At 43.0% G+C, this 23,924-nt stretch overlaps 1 protein-coding gene across 6 annotated transcripts in view; it reads left to right on the plus strand.

Moving 5' to 3' along the window:
- Positions 1-23,924, plus strand: part of LOC137375327 (endothelin-converting enzyme 2-like) — a 172,804-nt gene that overhangs the window by 108,282 nt on the left and 40,598 nt on the right. For all 6 annotated transcript variants that reach the window (XM_068042327.1, XM_068042324.1, XM_068042329.1 and 3 more), the window contains 3 exons: positions 11,669-11,734; positions 13,112-13,300; positions 19,047-19,189. In XM_068042327.1, the coding sequence (XP_067898428.1) occupies positions 11,669-11,734; positions 13,112-13,300; positions 19,047-19,189 (398 nt within the window). The remainder of the gene's footprint in view (positions 1-11,668; positions 11,735-13,111; positions 13,301-19,046; positions 19,190-23,924) is intronic.

A 23,924-nucleotide genomic window follows, 5' to 3' on the forward strand; every position in this document is an offset into this window, starting at 1 on the left:
GTTTTTTTTGGCTTGGCTTCCCGAATACGCATAGATGGCTGTCACTGGGATCTTCCTAGAACAGTTCTTTTCAGGTGACATTGAAAATCAATTTTGGCAGGCTTTCCAGGAGAAATGCCGCAACAGGGATTTCAGGCAGGCCTTGCAGGAGAAATGCAGCATCAGTTTCTCTATTTCTTACACTCGCTTCTAAGAGCTTCTCAGAGATGGGAAAGCTGGCAGGCTTTACAAAGAGCTGGAAAAGGCTGAGTTGGGGTTTGTCCTTGGCAGGTTGATTCTTTTACTTTACTCAGAACACTGTCCATATCCCAACTGCCTGTCCAAAGCAAAACCAAAAAAATCTCAGGGGTCAAGTCTCCAGACCCATATAAATCTGCACCTAAGACTTCTCTGTAAACATCTTCCCCAAGTCAAAAAAAAACCCCCTGCTGGGTATTGTTATAACTGAGGCGGAAGGAGTGCACTGTTTATTCTAGTCCCACTTCTCCACAGGTCACAATATATTATTTTTAATTTCCCACTTATCGATACAATCATAAACCCTATTTTTCCCAGAATAGAACACACAAACCAGGTTTCTTTAATGAACAACAAATGTATCAGTTTATTATAAAACAAGTCTTAACTAGTAATGAAGTAAAACATAAACACACAGTTTAAATTTTAAAGTTCCCTTTTTACCTTAGCCCCTTCACAGTCACACACAAACATACACCGGTTAACCGATAAAGATAAAAGGGATTTTTATAAATTCAGAGCTCTGTTACAGACAAAAGAAACTTGAGCAGATTACTTGCTTATTTTTGAAGAAAACAGCGGATGAGATATGTTGTTCCAAAACTGGCATACAGTCTAACTTCTGAGTACACGTAGACAGGTCACTGAGATCTTTTAGGACAGTTCTATTTAGGCGGTGTTGAAAAGTTATTTAGCAGGCTTTCTTCAAAGAGAGGAAACGAGATGAATTAACAGAGTGGACTTCTCAGGGTCCTTCCTTGAGAGTTTCTGGAAAGTGAGCTGGGTTGTGGTCTTCTGTCCTTCCTTGATACTTCAGCAGCAGACTTGACTTTATCTCACTCCAGAAGGTAAAACACACACACTGATACACAACCAGAAAGCTTGTGAGTTTTTTGCCCATCCCAGGTGCTATGCTGCTGCTGGGCTTGTCCAATCAAAAGGAGGCTTGTCACATCTCTGTCCCTGTTACCAGGGTTTATGTTCTATCTTTAACTTGAGTCATGTGACAATCAGTAACATTGTTGTCAAATTAGTTCTTTCAGTGCCCTCTTGATTAAAAAAAACTGATTCAACATTTACTCAGTTCAACTATAAATTCCTTAAAAAATATTAACAAAAGCAGAATCACTTTCATAACAGTATTTATCTGAAAACAGGTGACTTCCAGTAACTGTTGTTTACAAACAAAGTCCAAAAGATCTTCTGATGACCTTTTTAAAAAAAAACACAAATTCCAGCATCTATGGAATCCTTTTTTCAGTTTTAAAACATAAGTCCTCAAAATTTAATAAAGAAAAATGGAAGCACTCATAACAATATACAAGGACACCCAGATCTCTCTGTACCACAGCATTCTGCCGTTTCCCCCATGTAAGTAATATCCTGTTTTTCTATTCTTCCTGCCAAAGTGGGCAACTTCACGTTTTCCCACATTGTACTCCATCTGCCAAATTTATGTCCAGTAACTCAACCTACCTATATCTCTTTGCAGACACTTTTGTGTCCTACTCACATCTTGTTTTCCTACCTATCTTTGTATCATATGCAAATTTGGTTACAATACACTTGGTCCCTTAACCCAACTCATTAATATAGATTGTAAATAGTTGAGGCCCCAGCATTGATCCATGTGGCACTCTAGTTACATTTTGTCAACCTGAAAATGTCCCATTTATCCTGACTCTGTTTCCGGTTAGTTAGCTAATCCTCTATCCATGTTAATATATTACCCCTAACACATCTTGTGTAGTAACCTTTTATGTGACACCTTATCGAATGCCTTTTGGAAATCCAAATACACTACATCCACTGGTTCCCTTTATCCACTCTGCTTGTTACATCCTGAAAGAACTCTTGTAGTCTAATTTCTCCCTCTATTATTTTTAAGTCATCCTCTGCTGGTTTCTAACATTTTTGCAATCTTCTGACCTATGACTAATCTTTGCAGCATTGTATGCCTTTTCCTTCAATTTGATACCATCCTAAAACTTCCTTAGTTAGCCTTGGATAGTGCATCTTTCTCATAGAGTCTTTCTTATTGTCCTTCTATTCTTGCATCAATTTTTTTGTCCCACATCATTTCCTAGAACTAAATGAAGCACTACTTCTTGTTGGACCTGAAACATACTGATCTAGGAAGAAGTCCTGAATGCAATCTACAAGCATTTTCCATTTTCACTGCATTGTAGATCAGCGATGATCTTATTGAATGGCAGAGCAGGCTCGAAGGGCTGAATGGCCTACTCCTGCTCCCAAGTCCTATGTTCCTATGTAATATATCTTTGTTGAGAGTTATGAAATACCTCTTTAAATGTCTGCCACTGCTTCTCTACTGTCTTACCTTTTAACGTATTTTCGCAGTCCACTTTAGTGAACTCTGTCTTCAAACCCTTGTAATTGTCTTTATTTAAGTTTAAGACACTAGTTTCAGAAGCAAACTACTCACCCTCCAACTGAATGTGAAATACTATCATGTTATGATCACTCTTGCCTGGAGGATCCTTTACTGTGAGGTCATTTATGAATCCTGTCTCATTACATTTTACTATGTCTAAAATAGCCTGCTCCTTGGTTGGTTCCAGAAAGTATTGTTCTAAGAAACTGGCCCTAATGCACTCTCTGAACTCATCCTCCAGTCTACCTTTGCCAATTTGATTAGTCCAATTTATATGAAGATTAAAATTGCCTCCAATTATTACAGTACCTTTTCTGCAAGCCCCCATTATTTCTTGATTTATACTCTGTGCTACGGTGCAGCTACTGTTAGGGAGCCTATAAACTACTCCCACCAGTGACTTTCCTTTGTTACTTCTTATCTCTACCCTAACTGATTCTACATCTTGATCTTCTGAGCCAATATCATTTCTCAATACTATACTGATATCATCCTTTATTAACAGAGCTACCCCACCTCCTTTTCCTTTCTTCCTATGCTTCCAAAATGTCAAATACCCTTGAATATGTGGTTCCTAGCCTTGGTCATCTTGCACGACTCTGTAATGGCTATCATATCATACCTATTTCTATTGTCCTATCAATTCATCTATCTTGTTACAAATGCTGCGTGCGTTCAGATAAAGAGCCTTTAATTCTGTCTTTTTACCATTTTTCCCTACTCTGACCTTATTTGCTGGTGCACTCATCTGTTTGTACACTCTGTCCTTTCCTGCCACACTCTTGTTATCATTACCTGTATCGCTACCCTGCACTATTGCCTTGTCCTTTCTCTAAAGCTTTCTAAGTTTCCCCTCATCTGAACCTTCCCCCAACTTTAGTTTAAAGTCCTCCAACAGCCCTAGTTACACGATTCGCCAGGACGCTGGTCCCAGCGCAGTTCAGTTGAAGGTCATCCCAAAAGTACAGCTCCCTCTTTCCCCAGTACTGGTGCCAGTGCCCCATGGAACAAAACCAATTTGTCCCACACTAATCGTTGAGCCAGACTTTCAACTCTCAGATCTTATTTACCCTATGCTAATTTGCTTGTGGTTCAGGTAATAATCCAGAGATTAGTAACATTTGTGGTTCTGTCATTTAATTTAGCCCCTAGCTGCTCATACTCCCTCAGCTGAACCTCTTTCTTAGTCCTACCTAAGTCGTTAGTACCCACATGGACCACAGCAACTGGATCCTTCCCCTCCCTCTCGTATTTCCTCTCCAGCCCCAAGGAGATGTCGTTAACCCTGGCACCGGGAGGGCAACACAGCTTTCAGGACTCACACTCTCCAGCTGCAGAGAACAGTATCTATCCCTCTAACTATGCTGTCTCCTACTACTCCTACATTCATTTTTACTCCTCCCCCCACCCCCCCCCCCCCCCCCCCCCCAACTTGATTGGCCCCCTGCACCACTGTGCTCTGGTCAGTTTGCTCACTCTTCTTGCCGTCCCTGCTCTCATCCACACAGGCTGCAAGAACTTCGAACCTGTTGGATGAGTGCAAGGGTTGAGGCTCCTCCATTCCCAACTTGTGGATCTCCATACTTACCTTCTGGGAGAGCAGCAGAGAGGAGTGAACCTGTGGGAAGAACACGGAGCGGGGAGCTGATAAATACAGCCCAAGGAGCGCAGCCTACAGGACTTAACTTCTGGGAGAGCAGCGGAGAGGAATCCAGGCATGCCTGAGTTTGAAAATAAAGTGAACAGTGACATCACAGGAAAGTTGCAAAGTGATTAGTTGGTGAGTAACTGCTGTTAGGGAGTATCAAAATAGCTGGGTTAATACAGTACTGTTAGTGTGTGTGTGTAAATAACTGGGTTATAGCGTCTCATCAACTAGCAGATTAAAAACAAGCAAAAATTAAGTATTAATAATAAGGAACAAGTAAGTAGCTGGTGAGTTTTTTTTTGAGTAAGGTTTATTTTAACTAGTGAACGGTATTGATTCTTAGTTAGATTTATCAGTACTAGTAAGGTTTTATTAATAATTCTAAGATGTTATAGTATTGGTACGGTATTTTTTAGCAGTAGCAAACAGTCAACTAATAAATTAAGGAATGGCAGGGGTGCTTCAACCTTGGGAGTGCCCCTCCTGTGCAATGTGGGAGCTCCAGGATACTTCCCGTATCCTGGAGAACCATCTGTGCAGAACTGTTGTCAATTGCAGCAGCTTGAGCTCCGGGTTTTGGAACTTGAGCGGCAGCTGGCAACACTGCGGTGCATTCGTGAGGATGAGAGCTATGTGGATAGCACGTTTATAGATGGGGGTCACCTCACAACTTAAGAGTATGCAGGGAGAGAGGGAATGGGTGAGCAGCAGGCATTCAAAAAGAACCAGGCAGGTAGTGCAGGGGATCCCTGAGTGCATCGCACTTTCCAACAGGTATTCAGTTGTGAATACTGAAGAAAGTGATGCTTCACCTGAGGAGTGCAGCCAGAGCCAAGTCCATGGCACCATGGATGGCTCAGCTGCACAGCGGGGTACAGAGAAGACTGGAAAATCCAAAGTGATAGGTGATTCAATAGTCAGGGGAACAGACAGGTGTTTTTGTGGCCACAGACGTGAATCCAGGATGGTGCGTTGGTTCCCTGGTACTAGGGTCAAGGATGTCACTGGACGGCTGCAGAGCATCCTGAAGGGGGAGAGTGAACAGCCAGCAGTCATAGTCCACATTGGAATCAATGAAATAGGTTGAAAGAAGGATGTGGTTCTGCAGTCAGAATTTAGGGAGCTAGCTAAGAAATTAGCAAGCAAGACCTCACAAGTAATCATCTCCGGATTACTTCCAGTCCCACGTGCAAGTGAGTATAGAAATAGAAGGAAAAGACAGATGAATGCGTGGCTGGAACGATGGTGCAGGAGGGAGGGCTTTAGATTCCTAGGACATTGCGACCGGCTCTGGGGGAGATGGGACCTGTTCAGGCCAGACGGATTGCACCTGAAGAGAGTCGAGACTGAGTTCCTTGCGGGCCATTTTCTAGTGCTGTTGAGGAGGGCTTAAACTAGTTTGGCAGGGGGATGGGGACCTAAGGGTAGACTCAGTTGAGACAAAATCAGTAATGAAAATGGAAGGCAGACAATTAATGGATGAGTCTGGAAGACAGGAAATAAAGGTTAGAAAATAAAAAAAAAAGTTTAGCAGTACTCAACGGTATCTATTTCAATGCAAGGAGAATAGTAAATAAAGCAGATGAGCTGAGGGCACAGATAGACGTTTGACAGTATGATATCATAGCTATTACAGAAAAATGGCTTAAGGAGGAACAGGAATGGCAGCTCAACGTTCCTGGTTACAGGGTTTTCAGATGCGATAGGGAGGGGGATAAGAAAGGAGGCGGAGTGCCAATTTTGGTCAAAGAAAATATTATAGCTGTGAGGAGGGATGATATGTTGGAAGGTTCATCAAATGAGACCATATGGATTGAGCTAAGGAACAAAAAAGGTGCAATCACACTGCTGGGAATGTACTATAGAGCCCCAAACAGTCAGAGGGAGCTGGAAGAGCAGATATGTAGGCAAATCTCTGAGAAGTGCAAGAACAATAGGGCAGTAATAGTAAGGGATTTTAACTACCCCAATATTAACTGGGATAGTGATAGTGTGAAAGGAATTGAGGGAGCAGAATTCTTGAGGTGCATTCAGGAGAAATTTTTTGCCCAGTATGTAGCAAGTCCATCAAGAGGGGATGCAGTTTTAGGAAATGAAGATGGGCAGGTGGAAGGAGTGGCAGTGGGAGAGCATTTTGGTGGTAGTGATCATAATTCAGTCAGTTTGAACATAATTATGGAAAAGGACAGAGATAGAAAAGGAGTTAGAGTTCTCAATTGGGGCAAGGCCAATTTTACTAAACTGAGGAGTGATTTAGCAAAAGTGGACTGGAAACAGCTACTTGAAGGTAAATCAGTGACAGAGCAGTGGAAGGCATTCAAAGGGGAGATTCAAGGGGTTCAGAGTAAACATGTTCCCACAAAGAAAAAAATAGTGAGATGGCCAAATCTAGAGCCCCACGGATGTCAGGGAGCTTACAGGGTAAGATAAAGCAGAAAAGGAAAGCTTATGTCAGACACCGAGAATTCAATACTACAGAAAGCTGAAAGGAATATAGAAAGTGGAGGGGTGAAATCAAAAAGGAAATTAGGAAAGCAAAGAGAGGGTATGAAAGAATATTGGTAAGCAAAATCAAAGTGAACCCAAAGATGTTTTATCAATATGTTAAGGATAAGGAGAGAGTAGGGCCCATAAAAGACCAAAAAGGTAGCCTATGTGTAGGGGCGGAAGATGTTGGTATTGTTCTTAAGGAATACTTTGCGTCTGTCTTTACAAAAGAGGTGGGTGATGCAGATATTGTAGTTAAGGAAGAGGAGTGTGAAGTATTGGATGTGATAAACATAGGGAGAGAGGAAGTATTAATGGGATTAGCATCCTTGAAAGTTGATAAATCACCAAGGCTGGATGAAATGTACCCCAGGCTGTTAAAAGATGCGAGAGGTAACAGCAGAAGGTCTGACCATCATTTTCCAGTCCTCACTGGTGCCGCAGGATAGGAGAACTGCTAACATTGTACCTCTGTTTAAAAAGGGAGCGGGGGATAGACCAAATAAATACAGGTCAGTAAGTCTAGTCTCAGTAGTGGGCAATTTATTGGAAGCTGTTCTGAGAGACAGGATAAACTGTCATTTAGAAAGGCACAGGTTAATCAAGGATAGTCAGCATGAATTTGTTGAGGGTAGATCTTGTTTGACCAACTTGATTGAATTTTTTTGAAGAAGTAACCAGGTGGTTAGATGAGGGTAGTGCAGTTGATGTGTTTGACATGGATTTTAGCAAGGCTTTTGACAAGATCCCACATGGCAGACTGGTTAAAAAAATAAATCCCATGGGATCCAGGGAAATGCGGCATGGTGGATACAAAATTGGCTCAGTGGCAGAAACAAAGGGTAATTGTTAACGGGTGTTTTTGTGACTGGAGGGCTGTTTCCAGTGGTGTTCCACAGGGCTCAGTACTGGGCCCCTGCTTTTTGTGATATATATTAATGATTTGGACGTAAATGTAGAGTAAGAAGTTTGCAGACGACACCAAGATTGGCCGTGTGGTAGATAGCGAGGAGGGTAGCTGTAGGCTGTAGGAAGATATTGATGGTCTGGTCAGATGGGCAGAAAAGTGGCAAATGGAATTTAATCCGGAGAAGTGTGAGATGATGCATTTGGGGAGGTCAAACAAGGCAAAGGAAAATACGATTAATGGGAAAATATTGAGAGGCGTAGAGGAAGTGCCGGACCTTGGAGTGAATGTCCACAGATCCCTGAAGGTAGCAGGACAGGACGATAAGGTGGTTCAGAAGGCATATGGAATCATTTCCTTTATTAACCAAGGTATAAAATATAAGAGCAGGGTGGTTATGCTGGAACTGTATTACTCATTGGTTAGGCCACAACTTGAGTACTACAGAAAACTGTAATTGCACTAGAGAGGGTACAGAGGAGATTTACGAGAATGTTGCCAGGACTGGAAAAATGCAGCTATAAGGGAAGATTGGATAGGCTGGAGTTGTTCTCCTTGGAACAGAGAAGGCTGAGGGGAGATCTTATTGAAATGTACAAAATTTTGAGGGGCTTGGATAGAGTGGAGGTAAAGGGCCTATTCACTTTAACAGAGAGGTCAGTGACTAGGGGACATAGATTTAAAATGATTGGTAGAAAAATTAAAGGGGAGATGAAGAAAAACTTTTTCTCCCAGAGGGTGTGGGGGTCTGGAGCTCATCGCCTGAAAGGGTAGTTGAGGCAGAAACCCTCAACTTATTCAAAAGGAGTCTGGATAGGCACCTCAAATGCTGTAATCTGCAGGGCTACGGACCAAATGCTGGAAGATGGGATTGGAATGAGTGGATCGTTCTTCGGCCGGCACAGACACGATGGGCCAAATGGCTTCTTTCTGTGCCTTAAACATTCTATGATTCTTTTTATGATTCCATATCTGCCTCACTTGTGGTCATACCCTCCTGTCCCTGAGAATGGATCAAATGTGAAGTACCTAGCCTAAGGGCAGTGACTACCTCCTGGAACAAAGCATCCGGGTAGACGTCCCCATCCCTTATGTATTGCAGTGTCCGAATCTCAGATTCCAGCTTATCAACTCTGAGCTGAAGTTCCTCAAGCCGCAGACATTTACTGCACATGTGGTTGCAGTAGGTCACACTGGTGTCCACGAGCTCCCGCATGTTACAGCTGCAACACATCACCTGCCCTGCCATCTCTTTTGTATTTTATTTAACTAAATTAGGTTTCAAGTTTAGAAATATCAATTAATGAGAGTTTGTAGTTATATTAAGTAGTTTAGCTAGTTAAGCTACAAATTTAATACAATACTTAAATCTCCCCAGCACCATTTTAAACTACTGCCCCAGTTTAGAAAGGAAAAAAAAACATTAAAACTCATCAACCAATCACCTACCTGCTCACCTAATTAATGCCTCTGGGCTTCAGCACTCAGGTCTCACTGTCTCCAGCTCCCTCTCTTGGATCACTGCTTGTTCTGTAAAAGACCAGAATAGCACCTCCTCCCTCACTGTACTGAACTCCCACACTTACAAATTGCCAAGTTAAGCACTCTGCCTTGCAGCACTCAGTCAAGCAGAACTTCATGCTACTTACTTTGTGCGTTAGCAAAACCTCTTATATTTATACTAGCTGGAATTCCAGAGTCTTGCGTCGGGCCCTGCTGACCAGTGAACCAGTTCCACCTAGCTACCTAATTGGCTAACTGTGCAGCTGACACTAGCAGGTTAAGATTGAAAGAAACTACAATTTAATGTTTAAGTGAAATGCTAAATGCAAACTTAACTGGATGCAAACTTGACCATTTGCAACATGAGAGAGTCTACACTTGACATTCAATAGCATTACCATCACTGAATCCTCCACTATCAACGTTCTGGATGTCACCATTTACCAGAAACTTAACTGGAACCGCCATATAAATACCGAGCATACCAAAGGTGATCAGTGGCTGGGTATTCTGTAATGAGTAATTCACTACCTGACTTACCAAAGCCTTTCCACCATCTAGAAGGCACAAGTCAGCAGTGAATTGGAATATTCTCCACCTGCCTGGATGAGTGCAACACTCCTGAAGCACAACACCATACAGGACAAAGCGGCCTTGTTGATTGTCATTCATCACCTTAAAAATTCACTCCTTCCTCTACCATGGCTGCAGTGTTATCATCTGAGGAGGGGTGGCGATATTGATTAAGGAGAGGATTGCGGTGCTGGAGAAAAAGGATGTCCCAGACGAGTTGAGGACAGAATCAATTTGGCAAGAGAGAAGGAACAAAAAAGGTGCGGTTACATTGCTCGATGTGTAAAGATAAGTCCAGCAATTACAGGCCAGTCATTTAACTTCGTTGGTGAGAAAACTTCTAGAAAAAATAATTCAGGACAAAATCAGTAGTCACATGGACAAATGCGAGTTAATTAAGGAAAGCCATCATGGATTTCTTAAGGGAAAGATACAATGCCACACAACAGACTTGTGAGCCAACTTTTAGCTCATGGAATAAAAGGGACAGTAGCGACATGGATACGAAATTGGCTGAGTACAGGAAACAAAAAGTAATGGTTAATGGATGTTTTTTGGGCTGGAGGAAGGTTTGTAGTGGAGTTCCCCAGGGACCCTTGCTTTTCCTGTTATATATTAATGACCTAGACCTTTGTGTGCAGGGCACAATTTCAAAGTTTGCAGATGATACGAAACTTGGAAGCACTGTGAACTGTGAGGAGGATAGTGTAGAACTTCAAAAACAAGTTGGTGGAATGGGCAGACAGATGGCAGATGAAGTTCAATGGAGAGAAATGTGAAGTGTTTCATTGTAGTAGGAAGAGCATGGAGAGACAATATAGAATAAAGGGTACAATTCTAAAGGGGGTGCAGGAGCAGAGGGACCTGGGTGTATATGTGCATAAGTCATTGAAAGTGGTAGGACAGGTTGAGAGCAGTCAATAAAGCATACAGTCTCCTGGGCTTTATTAACAGGGGCATAGAGTACAAGAACAAGGAAGTTATGTTGAATTTATATAAGACACTAGTTTGGCCTCAGCTGGAGTGCTGTGTCCAGTTCTGGGCGCGCAGTTTAGGAAAGACGTGAGGGCATTGGAGAGAGTACAGAAAAGATTCACGAGAATGGTTTCCGGGATGAGGAGTTACAGTTATGAAGATAGATTGGAGAAGTTAGAACTGTTTTCCTTGGAGAAGGCTGAGAGGTGATTTGATAGAGGTATTCAAAATCATAAGGGGTCTGGACAGAGTAGATAGAGAGAAACTGTTTCCACTTCTGAAAGGATCGAGAACGAGAGGGCACAGATTTAAAGTATTTGGTAAGAGAAGCAAAAGTGACATGAGGAAAAACTACTTCACACAGCGAGTGGTTAAGGTCTGAAATGCATTGCCTGAGAATATGGTGGAGGCAGGTTTGAAACATTCAAAAGGGAAGTAGACAGTTATATGAAAAGGAAGAATGTGCAGGGTTATGGGGAGAAGGCAGGGGAATGGGACTGACGGAATTGCTCTTTCAGAGAGTCAATGTGGACACGACAGGCCAAATGGCCTCCTTCTGGACTGTAACAATTCTGTGATCTATAAGATGCACTGCAACAATTTGCCAAGACTTCTTCAGCATCAACTTCCAAACATGTGACCTCTGCCGCCAAGTAGAACATGGGAACACCACCACCTGACAGTTCCCCTCCACGTCACACCATCCTGACCTGGAAATATATCCGTGTTCCTTCATCGCCTGGGTCAAAGACCTGGAACTGCCTATCTAACACCACTGGGTGTACTTATACCACGTGGACTGTGGCAGTTCAAGAAGGTGCCTCACCAACACCTTCTCCAGGACAATTGGGGATGGGCAATTAATGCTGGCCTTGCCTGCAATGTCCATATTCCATGAATGATTTAAAAAAAAAAATGTTGTGACTTTTATTTTCTCTTTCAGGTCGATCAGTCAGGATTGTTTCTTCCATCTCGTGATTACTACCTAAACAAAACAGCAAATGAAAAGGTAATGTACCATATGGGCAAAATTATTACTATTTTCTTTCTTTTGTTTCATCTTAAAGGTTTTTTGGGAGGGAGGATGCAAGCAGTAGTAAAAATTTATTTTGGTTTTGGTTTAAATGTGTAAGTTATATGTAGATTTGGATTATGTCCAATTACCTTGGTGACCTACTTTACCTTGTGACTATCTAATTGACAAACAGTTTCCAATTGCTTACTGCCTGATCAAATTCAATAAGGTTTGTTTTACGATGCATAAACAAGTAATTGGGAAGTTTTTAAAATTAGCAATATATTGTATACAGATAATTTTAGGAAGTAATATAAAAATGGGCTTGTAAAATTCAGCTGAAGAAATATTTCTGGATGAGCTCCTTACCTTAACAATTCATTTGCAAAATACACTTTGCTATGCAGTAGTAAAGAGAGAGGTAAAAGCAGATTTAATAATCACATAATGTCATTTGGCACTTTCAGTAAGTGGCGAGGAAAGCACTATTAATTGAAACTATGATAGATCATAAGGCTGATGTTATTATGCAGCCACAGGCATTGTGTATCAGACTTTGAAATCCAATGGAAATCAGCCCTGCATAATTGTCCCTATTTTGGCCCCCCTTTTACTAGTGGAGTCTGGAGCAGATATTGAGAGAATCCCATGGAATTTTTCCCTTCTCTCTATCAGCATGGCACTTTGGCTGCAGAGGTGGTCTGGGTCTGTGTGCTTCCTGGTCAGCTATTGGGGATAGGAGGAAAAATGGAGTGAGAGAAAAGTGCAGCCTTGGTGAGAAACAATGACAGCACCTTTTGTAAGTTCCACCTTGGCTCTGCTGTATGCTTTGATGTTGCTGAACCCACTGATCTGTGAAAGAGTAGGTGCTATGGCTGCATTGAAATTGTGGAAGCCCCTACCGATGTTGTACTTCATTTTGGGCAAGCTCATCTGCTACCCTGTCCAGTTGTAGGTCTGTATAGCATCTGCTTGAGTTATTATCTTGACCTCTGTCATAATGGGTTGTACTGCAGATGACAATGAATCTGACACCTCTTGCGAGTCAGTTTGATTTTTTTGGGGGTGGGGGGCAGGGACAGTTGCTTGCACTTAACCACTGTAATACTGAGCTGAGAATGTTCTTGGAGCTGCTCCTACTCTGCTTCGGTATCTTCACCAGAAGTGCAGCAGAAATGTTTCTCCTACATTTCTGACAAATTAAGGCATTGGAGCAAGTACAGCTCTGAGGAAATTATCAGCCCTAGTTTCTCCACCTCTAGGTTATTGACTAAACCAAATACAGATTTATAAGAATCCCGATTTCCCTTCAGATCACTTCTGTTTGATATGCTTTATCTTGTTTACTGCACTTTCTCAAATGTTTCATAGGTACTGAATGCATATCTGGACTATATGGTTGAACTGTGTGTACTTCTGGGAGGAGAACGTAATTCAACTTACACTCAGATGCAGCAAATATTGGAGTTTGAGACTATTCTTGCAAATATCACAGTTCCCCAGGATGAACGTAGGGATGAAGAGAAAATATACCACAAGATGACTGTTACAGATTTACAGGTATCTAAATACAATAGCTTTGGATTGAATTGGATATTTTATGTTGCATTGTAGAACAACAGCAATAAGTTAGCAATCTAAGAAACAATTGCATCAAATTGAAACCATAAAATTACTGGGAACCCTATATTTAAAAAGCAATTCTAAAACTATCTAGTGTGATCCAGAGTACAATTAAACTGTTATTCAGCATTTGCCCTGCAAAAGCTTCAGTTTAATTGTATTAAACTGATTCTATATCAAGTGCTCCAAATATCTGTGTTTCTGGCAATGGGGCCCTGTAATATTTGGATTTAATAAAAATCTTGAATGCTGCAGCTCACAATAAATAATGATGTTTTAAATTTAAATATTGATTTAAATTGTGTTAATGGCAGGATAGTTGGCTAATTGTTCACTGGCAATATGTGGGCAACATTACTCCATTTGATGTTAGAGTTGGAAATCTTGCTGTAACAGGTGCACTAAAGAAGGGACCCAATTTGGGCTGCAGGACATCTTCCAGCAAAAACACAGATGCTAGCTGCCATGGAGGGAGATTGTTCTTCCTGTCAATGCAACTACCCAGGCCCATCATACCTGGCCGCAATTGAGAAAGACATTTGTTGGTATCCACAGCAAGGTGAACCGAGCTGTACTCGTCCATTTTGCTTACGTTTCTTGTGGGGCCAAAGCCTATGCTTGTAACTATTGTACCCTCTGAAAGATACTTTTTAAAGCATTGCACACTACCATTTCTCTTTTGCATATGTTCTTTAATTGTGCCTGACACATTTTCTTATGGGGGTCCAAACTGAAGTACTTGTCTGCTGTTTGGGGTTTTCTCAGTGGGGCCAGCAGCCATGGATGCTGAGGTTGACTCTTATCTCCTAAAAGCAACCCACCCAGTGTTCCTCCTGTGGACAGTGAAAGCATCATGGGCTATTTCCTGGATAATGACCACAGACGTGCAAAATAATGTTTCTGCGGACAAACAAACCTCACTTTTAACTGATTGCAAATCATTTTTGCTTCATGAAAGCCGTGGAATTGATAAGAAACCCTGATGCCCACGTGAAAACCAATTTTGCCTTCATGGAACATTGCCAACCAGTGAAAGCTATATATTTTGTCCAGATTTCCGCCAGAAAAGGTATTGCCCCTTGTAAATGTGGAGTTTGCTCCTTCCCTGATACATATGCATTGTAAGCTACATGATGCAACAGATGTCTCCTGGGGTCACCAGAAACAAGGAATAGTAAACCCCTTTGGGTTGTCAGTTTGCCTGTCTGTGTCTGTCCTTGCCTAACAATTCCTTTTAATTAGATGATTCACCCAGATCTGAAAGCACTGTAAAATATATAGGCCTAGAAATTCTGAAAGGATTCTCCAAATTTCCCAATATAACTTTGGCATGGGATTTGTGAAACCCCTGTATAAACAGGATCAATGGCAATGTCCATTGCCATGATGATACACTCCATGGTTGACTGCACAGTGTTGATGGTATTCGTGGGAACCACACACACGTAAGTTGGTAATGGACTCCATAATACCTTCTGACATGTTCTGGAAGCTCCCTGGCAGAGTCTAATGAATTCAGCAATTGCTGGTGCGCTGCAGTCATCTTTCTTTTTATAGGCTGGGCCACAGAAGTCTGCATCCCTGTTCTCTTCAGCAGGAGGTGGCCCTTTAATTAGCTCACTTCTTATCCTTCCTAGTCGCTTCCATTAGCTCTGCTTGGTGAATCCAACAATACAGTCTCCTTGAACTCACTGCTTCAAATAATGGGGCTTGGCAGGATAAGTTGCAGTGGCTAGCACCGCAGCCTCACAGCTGCAGCGACCCGGGTTCGGTTCTGGGTACTGCCTGTGCGGAGTTTGCAAGTTCTCCCTGTGACTGCGTGGGTTTCCTCCGGGTGCTCCGGTTTGCTCCCACATGCCAAAGACTTGCGGGTTGATAGATAAATTGGCCATTGTAAAAAATTGCCCCTAGTTTAGGTAGGTGGTAGGAGAATTGTGGGGATGTGAGAGGGGAAAAATGGGATTAATATAGGATTAGTATAAATGGGTGGTTGATGGTCGGCACGGACTGGGTGGGCCAAAGGGCCTGTTTCGGTGCTGTATCTCTCTATGACTCTATGATAGTTATCTTAATCAGTTTGTCTGACATTAGTGACCTGAGATTTTTAAAAATTCATTCATTCAATTTGAGCATCGCTAACAAGGCCAGTGTTTATTTCCTACCTTTAATTGTCCTTGGAAAGGTGGTAGTAAACCACCTTCTTGAACTGTTGCAGTGCGTTTGATGTAGGTACACCCACAATTAGCTAGGGAGCTCCAGGATTTTGACCCAGTAATGATGAAGGAATGGTGATTTTGTTCCAAGTAAGGATGGTGTGTGACTTGGAGGGGAACTTGCAGGTGGTAGTGTTCCCATGCGCCTGCTGCCCATGTTCTTCTAAGGGGTAGAGATCGAGCATTTGTAAGGTGCTGTAGAAGGAGCCTTGGTGAGCTGCTGCAGTGCGACTTGTAAATGGCACACACTGCAGCCACGGTGTGCCGGTAGTGAACGGAGTGCATATTTAAGGTGGTAGAGGGGGTGCCATTCAAGCAGGTTGTTTTGTCCTGGATGGTGTTGAACATCTTGAGTGCTGCTAGAGCAATGCACATCCAGATAAGTGGAGAGTATTCCATCACAATCCTGGCAGTATTTATGTAGCTGGTCCAGTTAAATTTCTGGTCAATGGTGACCCCCAAGGCCGTTGATGGTCCGGGATACAGTGGTAGTAACACTGTTGAATGTTAAAAGGAGGTGGCTAGTCTTTCTCTTGTTGTAGATGGTCAGTGTCTGGCACTTGTGTGGCACAAATATTACTTGCCACATATCAGCCCATGCCTGAATGATCTCCAAATCTTGCATGGACTGCTTCATTATCCGATGAATTGCAAATTCAACTGAACACTGCAATCATCAGTAAACATCTCCACTTCTAACCTTATGATGGAAGGAAGGTTATTGATGAAGCATCTGAAATAGTTGGGTCTAGGACACTGCCCTGAAGACCTCCTGCAATGATGTCCTGGGGCTGAGATGATTTGCCTCCACAACCATCTTCCTTTGTGCTAGGTATGACTCCAGCCAGTGGAGAGTTTTCCCCCGATTCCCATTGGCTTCAATTTTACTAGGGCTCCTTAATGCCACACTTGGTCAAATGCTGCCTTGATGTCAAGAGCAGTCACTCTCACTTCACTTCTGAAATTCAGCCTTTTGGTCCTTGTTTGGAATAAGGCTGTAATGCGACCTGGAGCCGAGTGCCCCTGATAAGCTCAAACTGAACATCACTAAGCAGGTTATTTGTGAGTAAGTGCTGCTTGATAACATGTCAATGACATTTGCCATCACTTTGCTGATAATTGAGAGTAGACTGATGGAGCAGTAATTGCCGGATTGAATTTGTCCTGCTTTTTGTGGACAGGACATACTTGGGCAATTTTCTACTTTGTCCGGTAGATGTCAGTATTGTAGCTGTATTGGAACAGCTTGGCTAGAGGTGTGGCTAGTCCTGGAGTAGAAGTCTTCAACACTACAGCCAGAATGTTGTCAGGACCCATAGCCTTTGCTGTATCCAGTGCCTTCAGCTGTTTCTTGATATCATATGCAGTGAATCAAATTGGCTGTAGACTGGCATTTGTAATGATGGGAACCTCAGGACGAGGCCAATTTGGATCATCCATCTGAAGCAAACGCTTCAGCCTTGTCTGTTGCCCTCGGGTGTTGGGCTGTGCTACCATTGAGGATTGGCGTGTTCATGGAGCCGCCTTCTCCCATTAGTTGTTTAATTGTCCACCAACATTCATGACTGGATGTGGCAGGACTGCAGATCTTTGATCTAATCCTTTGGTTGGGGATTGTTTAGCTCTTTCTAAAGCATGCTGCTTCTGTTTATTATGCATCCTGTATTGTAGCTTCATCAAGTTTGCACCTCGTTTTTGGTACACCTGGTGCTGCTCCTGGCATGCTCTCTGCACTCCTCATTGGACATGGGTTCATCCCCTGGCTTGTTGGTAATGGTAGAGTGAGCGATATACCTGGCCCTTAGGTTATGAATTGTGGTGGAATACAATTCTGCTTCTGCTGATGGCCCACAGTGCCTCATGGATACCCACTTTTGAGCTGCTAGCTCTGTTCTGAAAGTATCCCATTTGGCACAGTGTTAGTGTCACACAACACAATGGAGGGTGTTCTCAGTGTGAAGAAGGGACTTATATCCACAAGGATTGTGTGGTGGTCACTTCTACTAATACTGTCATGGATAGATGCATCTGTGAGAGATGGGTTGGTGAGGACAAAGTCAAGTAGGTTTTTTACTTGTGTTGGTTCTCCCACCACATGCTGCAGGCTCATTCTGGTCACTGTGTCTTTGAGGACTTGGCCAGCTCGGTCAGTAGTGGTGCTGCCGAGCCACTGTTGGTGATGAACATTGTAGTTCCCCACCCAGAGAACATTCTGTTCGCTTGCTAGCCTCAGTGATTTTTCCAAGTGGTGTTCAACAAGGAGGAGCATTGATTCATCAGCTGAGAGAGGGCACTAGGTGGTAATCAGCAGGAGGTTTCCTTACCCATGTTTGAGCTGATATCATGAGACTTCAAGAGGTCTGGAATCAATGTTGAGGACTCCAAGGGCCACTCCCTCTTGACTGTATACCAGTGTGCCACCACTTGTAGTGAATCTGTCCTGTCGGTTGGACAGAACAGACCCAGGGATGATAATGGACGATTCTGGGATTTTTGCTGAAAGGTATAATTTTTTTGAGTGTGAGTATGTCAAGCTGTTGCTTAGCTAGTCTGTGGGATAGTTCTCTCAATTTTGGCACATGTCCCCAGATGTTAGTGAAGAGGACTGGGCTGGGTGTGCCTTTGTCATGTCCAGTGCATAGGTCATGTCAGGTGGCCAGTCCAGTTTTATTCTTATTAGACTTATTCATAGTGGTTTGATACAGCTGAGTGACTTTCTAGGCTATTTCAGAGGGCAACTAAGAGTCACATATATGCCAGACTGGGTAGAGATGGCAGATTTCCTTCCCTAAAGGATAATAGTGAACCAGATGGTTTTGACAACAATCCACTAGTTTCATGGCCACTATTACTGATACTAGCTTTTTATTCCTGTTTTATTTAATTAACTGAATTTAAATTCCCCAGCTGCCGCAGTGGGATTTAAACTCAAGTCTCTGGATCATTAGCCTAGGAGTTGTCCTATTAACGTGGAAAAAAGAGAGAGGGACGAGGGTCCTTTGTATGGGTAAGCAGTAGCAGATCAATAGCAGTGTAATGCAACAGCACGTTGTCATGCTCAGTGTGTGCCAGCTCTTGTTATGCCTCTTCACCAAATTGCCATAGTACTTGTTAATCATTTGTGGGGCGGAGGACCGTCTTTTCATTGTTTACTTGCTCTACTGACATCTCAATGGCTGCATCTGAATACTGTGGGGCACTGTTGGAATTCATGTTTCCCACATACGTCACAGAGAAGTTATGTCAGACTGAGGTTGGGGATAAGGTAAGTTTTGAATAATTTGGCAAGGCTTGTTCACAATTACGGTATATTAATGGAAAAAAACACTAAATAATAGTTATTAAAGGTAGAATGAATGATTTCAAATGACTTAGTTATCTTTTCCAATAAACTCACTTCTCTTTGGACCAACTAAGTAATTTGACAAGATGGAATGGAACTTGTTTAAATTATGTGTTTTATTTCTTAGAATTTAGCACCCGCCATTGACTGGTTGGATTATTTAACATTTGGACTGGCGCCTCTGGACCTGAATGAAACAGAACCAGTAGTTGTCTATGCCAAGGAATATCTGCAGTTGGTGTCTGATCTTATTAATAATACTGACAAGAGGTAATTGCAGATAACTTATTGGTACATAGTGCTTTGTGTGATTGTGTAATTTATGTAAGAGTCAAACTTAAGACAACTGCAAGTAACATTTGTGCCACACAAGTGCCAGGCATTGATGATCTCCAACAAGAGAGAATCTAACCATCTCCCGTTGACAGTCAATGGTATTACCATTGCTGAATCTCCCACTATCAACATCCATTGACCAGAAACTAATCTGGAGCAGCCACATAAATGCTTTGGCTACAAGAGAACTTCAGAAGCTGGGAATTCTGCAGCAAGTAACCCATCACCTGACTCCCCAAAGCCTGTCCACCGTCTACAAGGCACAAGTCAGGAGTGTGATGGAATACTCTCCATTTGCCTGGAAGCGTGTGGTTCCAACAACACTCACGAAGCTCGACACCATCCAGGACAAAGCAGCCCAATTGATCAGCACCCCATCCATCACCTTAAACATTCACTCCCTCCATGACCGACGTACAGTGGCAGCAGTGTGTACCATCTACAAGATGCACTGCAGAAACTCACCACGCCTCCTTTGACAGAACCTTCCTAACCTGCGACCTCTTCCACCTAGAACAAGGGTAGCAGATGCGTGAAAACACCACCATCTGCAAGTTCCCCTCCAAACCCCACACCACCCTGACCTTGAAATATATCCCCATTCCTTCACTGTCACTGGATCAAAATCCTGGAACTCCCTCCCTAACAGCACAGTGGGTCTACCTGCACCAGATGGATTGCAGTGGTTCAAGAAGGCAGCTCATCACCACTTTCTCAAGGACAATTAAGGATGGGCAACAGATGCTGGCCTGGCCTGCAACGCCCACATCACATGAAGTGAATAAAAAAGAACTGATGTCAGGAAGCATTCCTTCACACAACGAGAATGAAAATCTGTAAATCTCTCCTCCAAAAAGCTGTTGAGAATAGGACAGCTGAAAATTTCAAAACTGAATGATATATTTTTGTTAGGCAAAGGTATTAAAGGATATTGAACCAAGGAATATAGAGTTAAGATACAGATCAGCCATGATCTAATTGAATGATGGAGTAGGCTCGAGGAGCTGAATGGCCTATTCCTGTTCTTATGTTCCGACAAAAGGAGCAAATGGAACACCTATGATAAACAGTGTGGCTTAATGAAGGGGAGAAAAATCAGAAAGAAGCAAACTGCAAGCTCAGAACTGCCTTTGAAGTCCCCAATCGCAATAGCACACTAATCCTAATGACCTGAGTGCCTGCAAGTGACAGCCCATTATATTCCATTCATATCATCAGATCATCAGTTACTTATGAAGCCAGTACCACTAGGTTTTACTCAGCAGATGCGCCAATTGGCAGAACTTCAAAATTAGACACTTAAAATTGCACCATGACATCATAGAACACTGATTTGAATTTATTCGGGAGGCAACTACCTGTTTTCAATAGGTTCATTTGCCATCTGATTTAACTGCTGAGTTAAATGGTGCTAGACAGGAACAGGGAAGTAAGGGCATCTGCTTTGCTTGCCACCAAAACTTGCAATGGCATTTGGCCTAAAAATAATGAAAATATGTGCCTGACACAAGTGGGACACAAAGCTGATCCTCTAATGTGGACCAGATATTTGCGTGAACCTGCTGATCATCTTAGGTAAGACCAGAAGTGTTAAGGCGATGTAAGCCGTCATTGTCAATGGCAATGCATATTTTCACTGCCTGCTTCTGTGGATCCGCATCTGCTAAGTTGTCGAAACAGCTCGACTCTTGATTGAACAGCTGAAATTCTGATAGCAGGGCAGATGCTTTCCAGTTGATGATAGGCAACTGTGCTGTCACTCCTGTAATGACTCACTGCCGTTGCTCTTAAAAGAAATCTGCTGTGCAGGCAAACAGAAATAACTGCTTGCAGTTCCACTTATGAACAAGTTTGGAGGGTGTGGCACTGTCTCCTGCTATACAGCCAGAAAGAGAAGTGCCTGCAGTTCCACTTGGAGGATATGGTGCTGTTGTCCAATTCAGGTGTTTTTGTTAGGCCCCGCCCACAAAGCAGTTAGCTCAGGAAGAGACCCTACAACGGCAGACCAACTTTTGTTACTTTTGGCTGGGTCAGAACGTGCTTTGGACGGCGCGATCCTGGAGCAACCTGCAATGAATCTGGACAGCATGATCCTGGACTGACCTACTTCTTATTTTGACCACTGGTTCAGCAATTTTAAGATCAGGTACTCTCAGTTTAGAGAGACTTTGCCTTTTTCTGTGTGTGGCTCTTACTGACTGCGGGTGGGTTCCACTCCACAACCTTGCACTGAAGTAGAGCCCCACGATCTCGATCTTCTGGTCCACATTTCAATTTTAAATTTTTTAAGTTATACAACGTGGTCTGGTCTTCAAATACGCACTGCTGCCACCATGTTGCGTGTTGTCTTGGCCTCTGTGTTAGCTGCTATTCTCGCTCTTCTCTAAGGCAGTCCCTCGGGAACGAGGATGACTTTCTTCCACTCCAGGGTTGTGGGTCCTTAGGTGACCACAGGTTGGGCAGGTGGTGTTTGGTGAGGCGATTAAATGGGATGCTGGATTTTCCGAATGCTCCTTCTGCTGTTTGCACTTGATCACTGCCTGGGCATGTTGACATTGTTCAAACGGGCTGGCACCTTCGTGGATGCTTCTCCATTTTGGGTGGTCTCAGGCAAGAGGTTCCCACGAATCAGTGGAGATGTCACAGTTTTCAGGGAGGCTTTAAGGATATCCTTATAGTGTTTCCTCTACCCTCCTGGTAGCTTCTTGCCTTGATGGAGCTCGGAGTAGAAAGCTTGTTTTGGGAGTCTTGTGTCAGGCATGCAGACAACGTGGCCCGCCCAACGTAACTGACTAGCCATGTCCAGTGTCGCGATATTGGGGATGTTGGCCTGAGAGAGGGCACTGATATTGAAGCGCTTGTCCTGCCACTGAATTTGCAGGATCTAGCGGAGGCTGGTGATATCTCTCCAGGATTTTGAGATGTCTGCTGTACAGTCTCCATGTTTCTGACACATACAGGAGGGCAGGCAATACTGCGTCTCTGTAGACCATGATCTTGGTGCCAGGTTTCAGGTCTTTGTCATCAAATACTCTTTCCTCAGATGACCGAAGGCTACGCTGGCACACTGGAGGCGATGTTGAGTTTCATCTTCGATGTCTGCCTTTGCTGAGAGGAGGCTCCCAAGGGCTGAGAAGTGATCCACATTGTCCAGTGGTTCACCATGGATCTTGATAGTCGGGGTGGGGGCAGTGTTGTGCTGCGGGAGCAGGCTGGTAGAGGAACTTTGTCTTCCGGATGTTTACCTTCAGGTCCATTCTTGCATACGCCTCCGTGAATGCATCGATGAGGGTTTGAAGCTCGGTCCCTGAGTGTGCAAGCGTCGTCAGCGTACTGCAGCTCGATGGCAGAGGTTGGGGTGACCTTGGTTCTGGACTGGAGGCGATGTAGGTTAACTAGTTTCCCTCTAGGGTTGTGTGTTAGCTGCTATTATACACAAAGCACTGACCACTCAAGACAGGATCAGTAACATGGACTCTTTATTTAAGGGGCGGTGGGGGGGGGGGGGGGGGGGTGTGCAGTGGTTCTGAATGTACAGAGAAGTCTTCACTGTACAGCTGCTTAAGACTGCCCCCTATCCAAAGGTCACATGGTATGTTGCTTCACAGCTCTTACACTGTTGGCAAGATAACATAGCCACAACTCTTAAAGAAATCAATAGTGAGATTGAGTTTGCTGAATTTACAGCACTATGATCGCCACAGCCACTGGAGAACACAATCAGTATTCTACCGCCCAGCAAGTTGCTTAGTGTTCCGGAAACTTCATTGAAATCTTTTACCTCAACTAAGTAATAAAATAAATGTTTTGATAGCCAAGCATGTTTTGATTTTCCCCTAACTGATTAGTATTTTTGTATTAATATTTGAGCTTGTGCACTAAGCATGTTTTGCTTAGGTAATGAAATATGGCATGCAGTTCCGAAGACAACCCTGTGCACATGGGTCACTTGTTAACAGTTAATTATATATTTGTACCATGGTTTCAATACAAACTCAGAATTAATTCAACATGGACAGTCTACCTGTAAGTGTGCCACCCAGCCCCACATTATCAGATCAGAAACATCTCTCTTAAATGTTTTCCTGTTTAATAACCTGCTGTTGCATTTTGTAGTGGATGCATTGGTTTTAATTTTCCAAAATTCCCTAGATTCTGGAAAGGTCCCATCAGATTGGACGATAGCAAATGTAACTCTGTTATTCAAGATAGGAAGACAGAAAGCAGGAAGTTACTGGCCAGTTAGCTTAATATGTCACAGTGAAAATGCTGGAATCTGTTATTAAGGAGGTTATAGCAGGTCATTTAGAAAATCTCAATGCAATCAGGCAGAGTCAACATGGTTTTGTGAAAGGGAAATCGTCTTTAATTTATTAGAGCTCTTTGAGGATGTAACAAGAAACGTGGATAAAGGTGAACCTGTGAATGTGGTGTAATTGGCTTTCCAGAAGGCATTTGCCAAGGTGCCACATCAAAGGTTACTAAACAAAATAAGAGCCCATGGTATTAGGGGGTAACATATTAGCATGGATAGAGGATTGGTTAGTTAACAGCTTATAGAGAGTAGGCATAAATCAGTCGTTTTCAGGTTGGCAAGCTGTAACTAGTGGAGTGTCACAGGGATCAGTGCTGGGCCTCAACTATTTACAATCTGTATCAATGACTTGGA

The sequence above is a fragment of the Heterodontus francisci genome, chromosome 11, assembly GCF_036365525.1.
Source record: "Heterodontus francisci isolate sHetFra1 chromosome 11, sHetFra1.hap1, whole genome shotgun sequence".
Classification (NCBI taxonomy): domain Eukaryota; kingdom Metazoa; phylum Chordata; class Chondrichthyes; order Heterodontiformes; family Heterodontidae; genus Heterodontus; species Heterodontus francisci.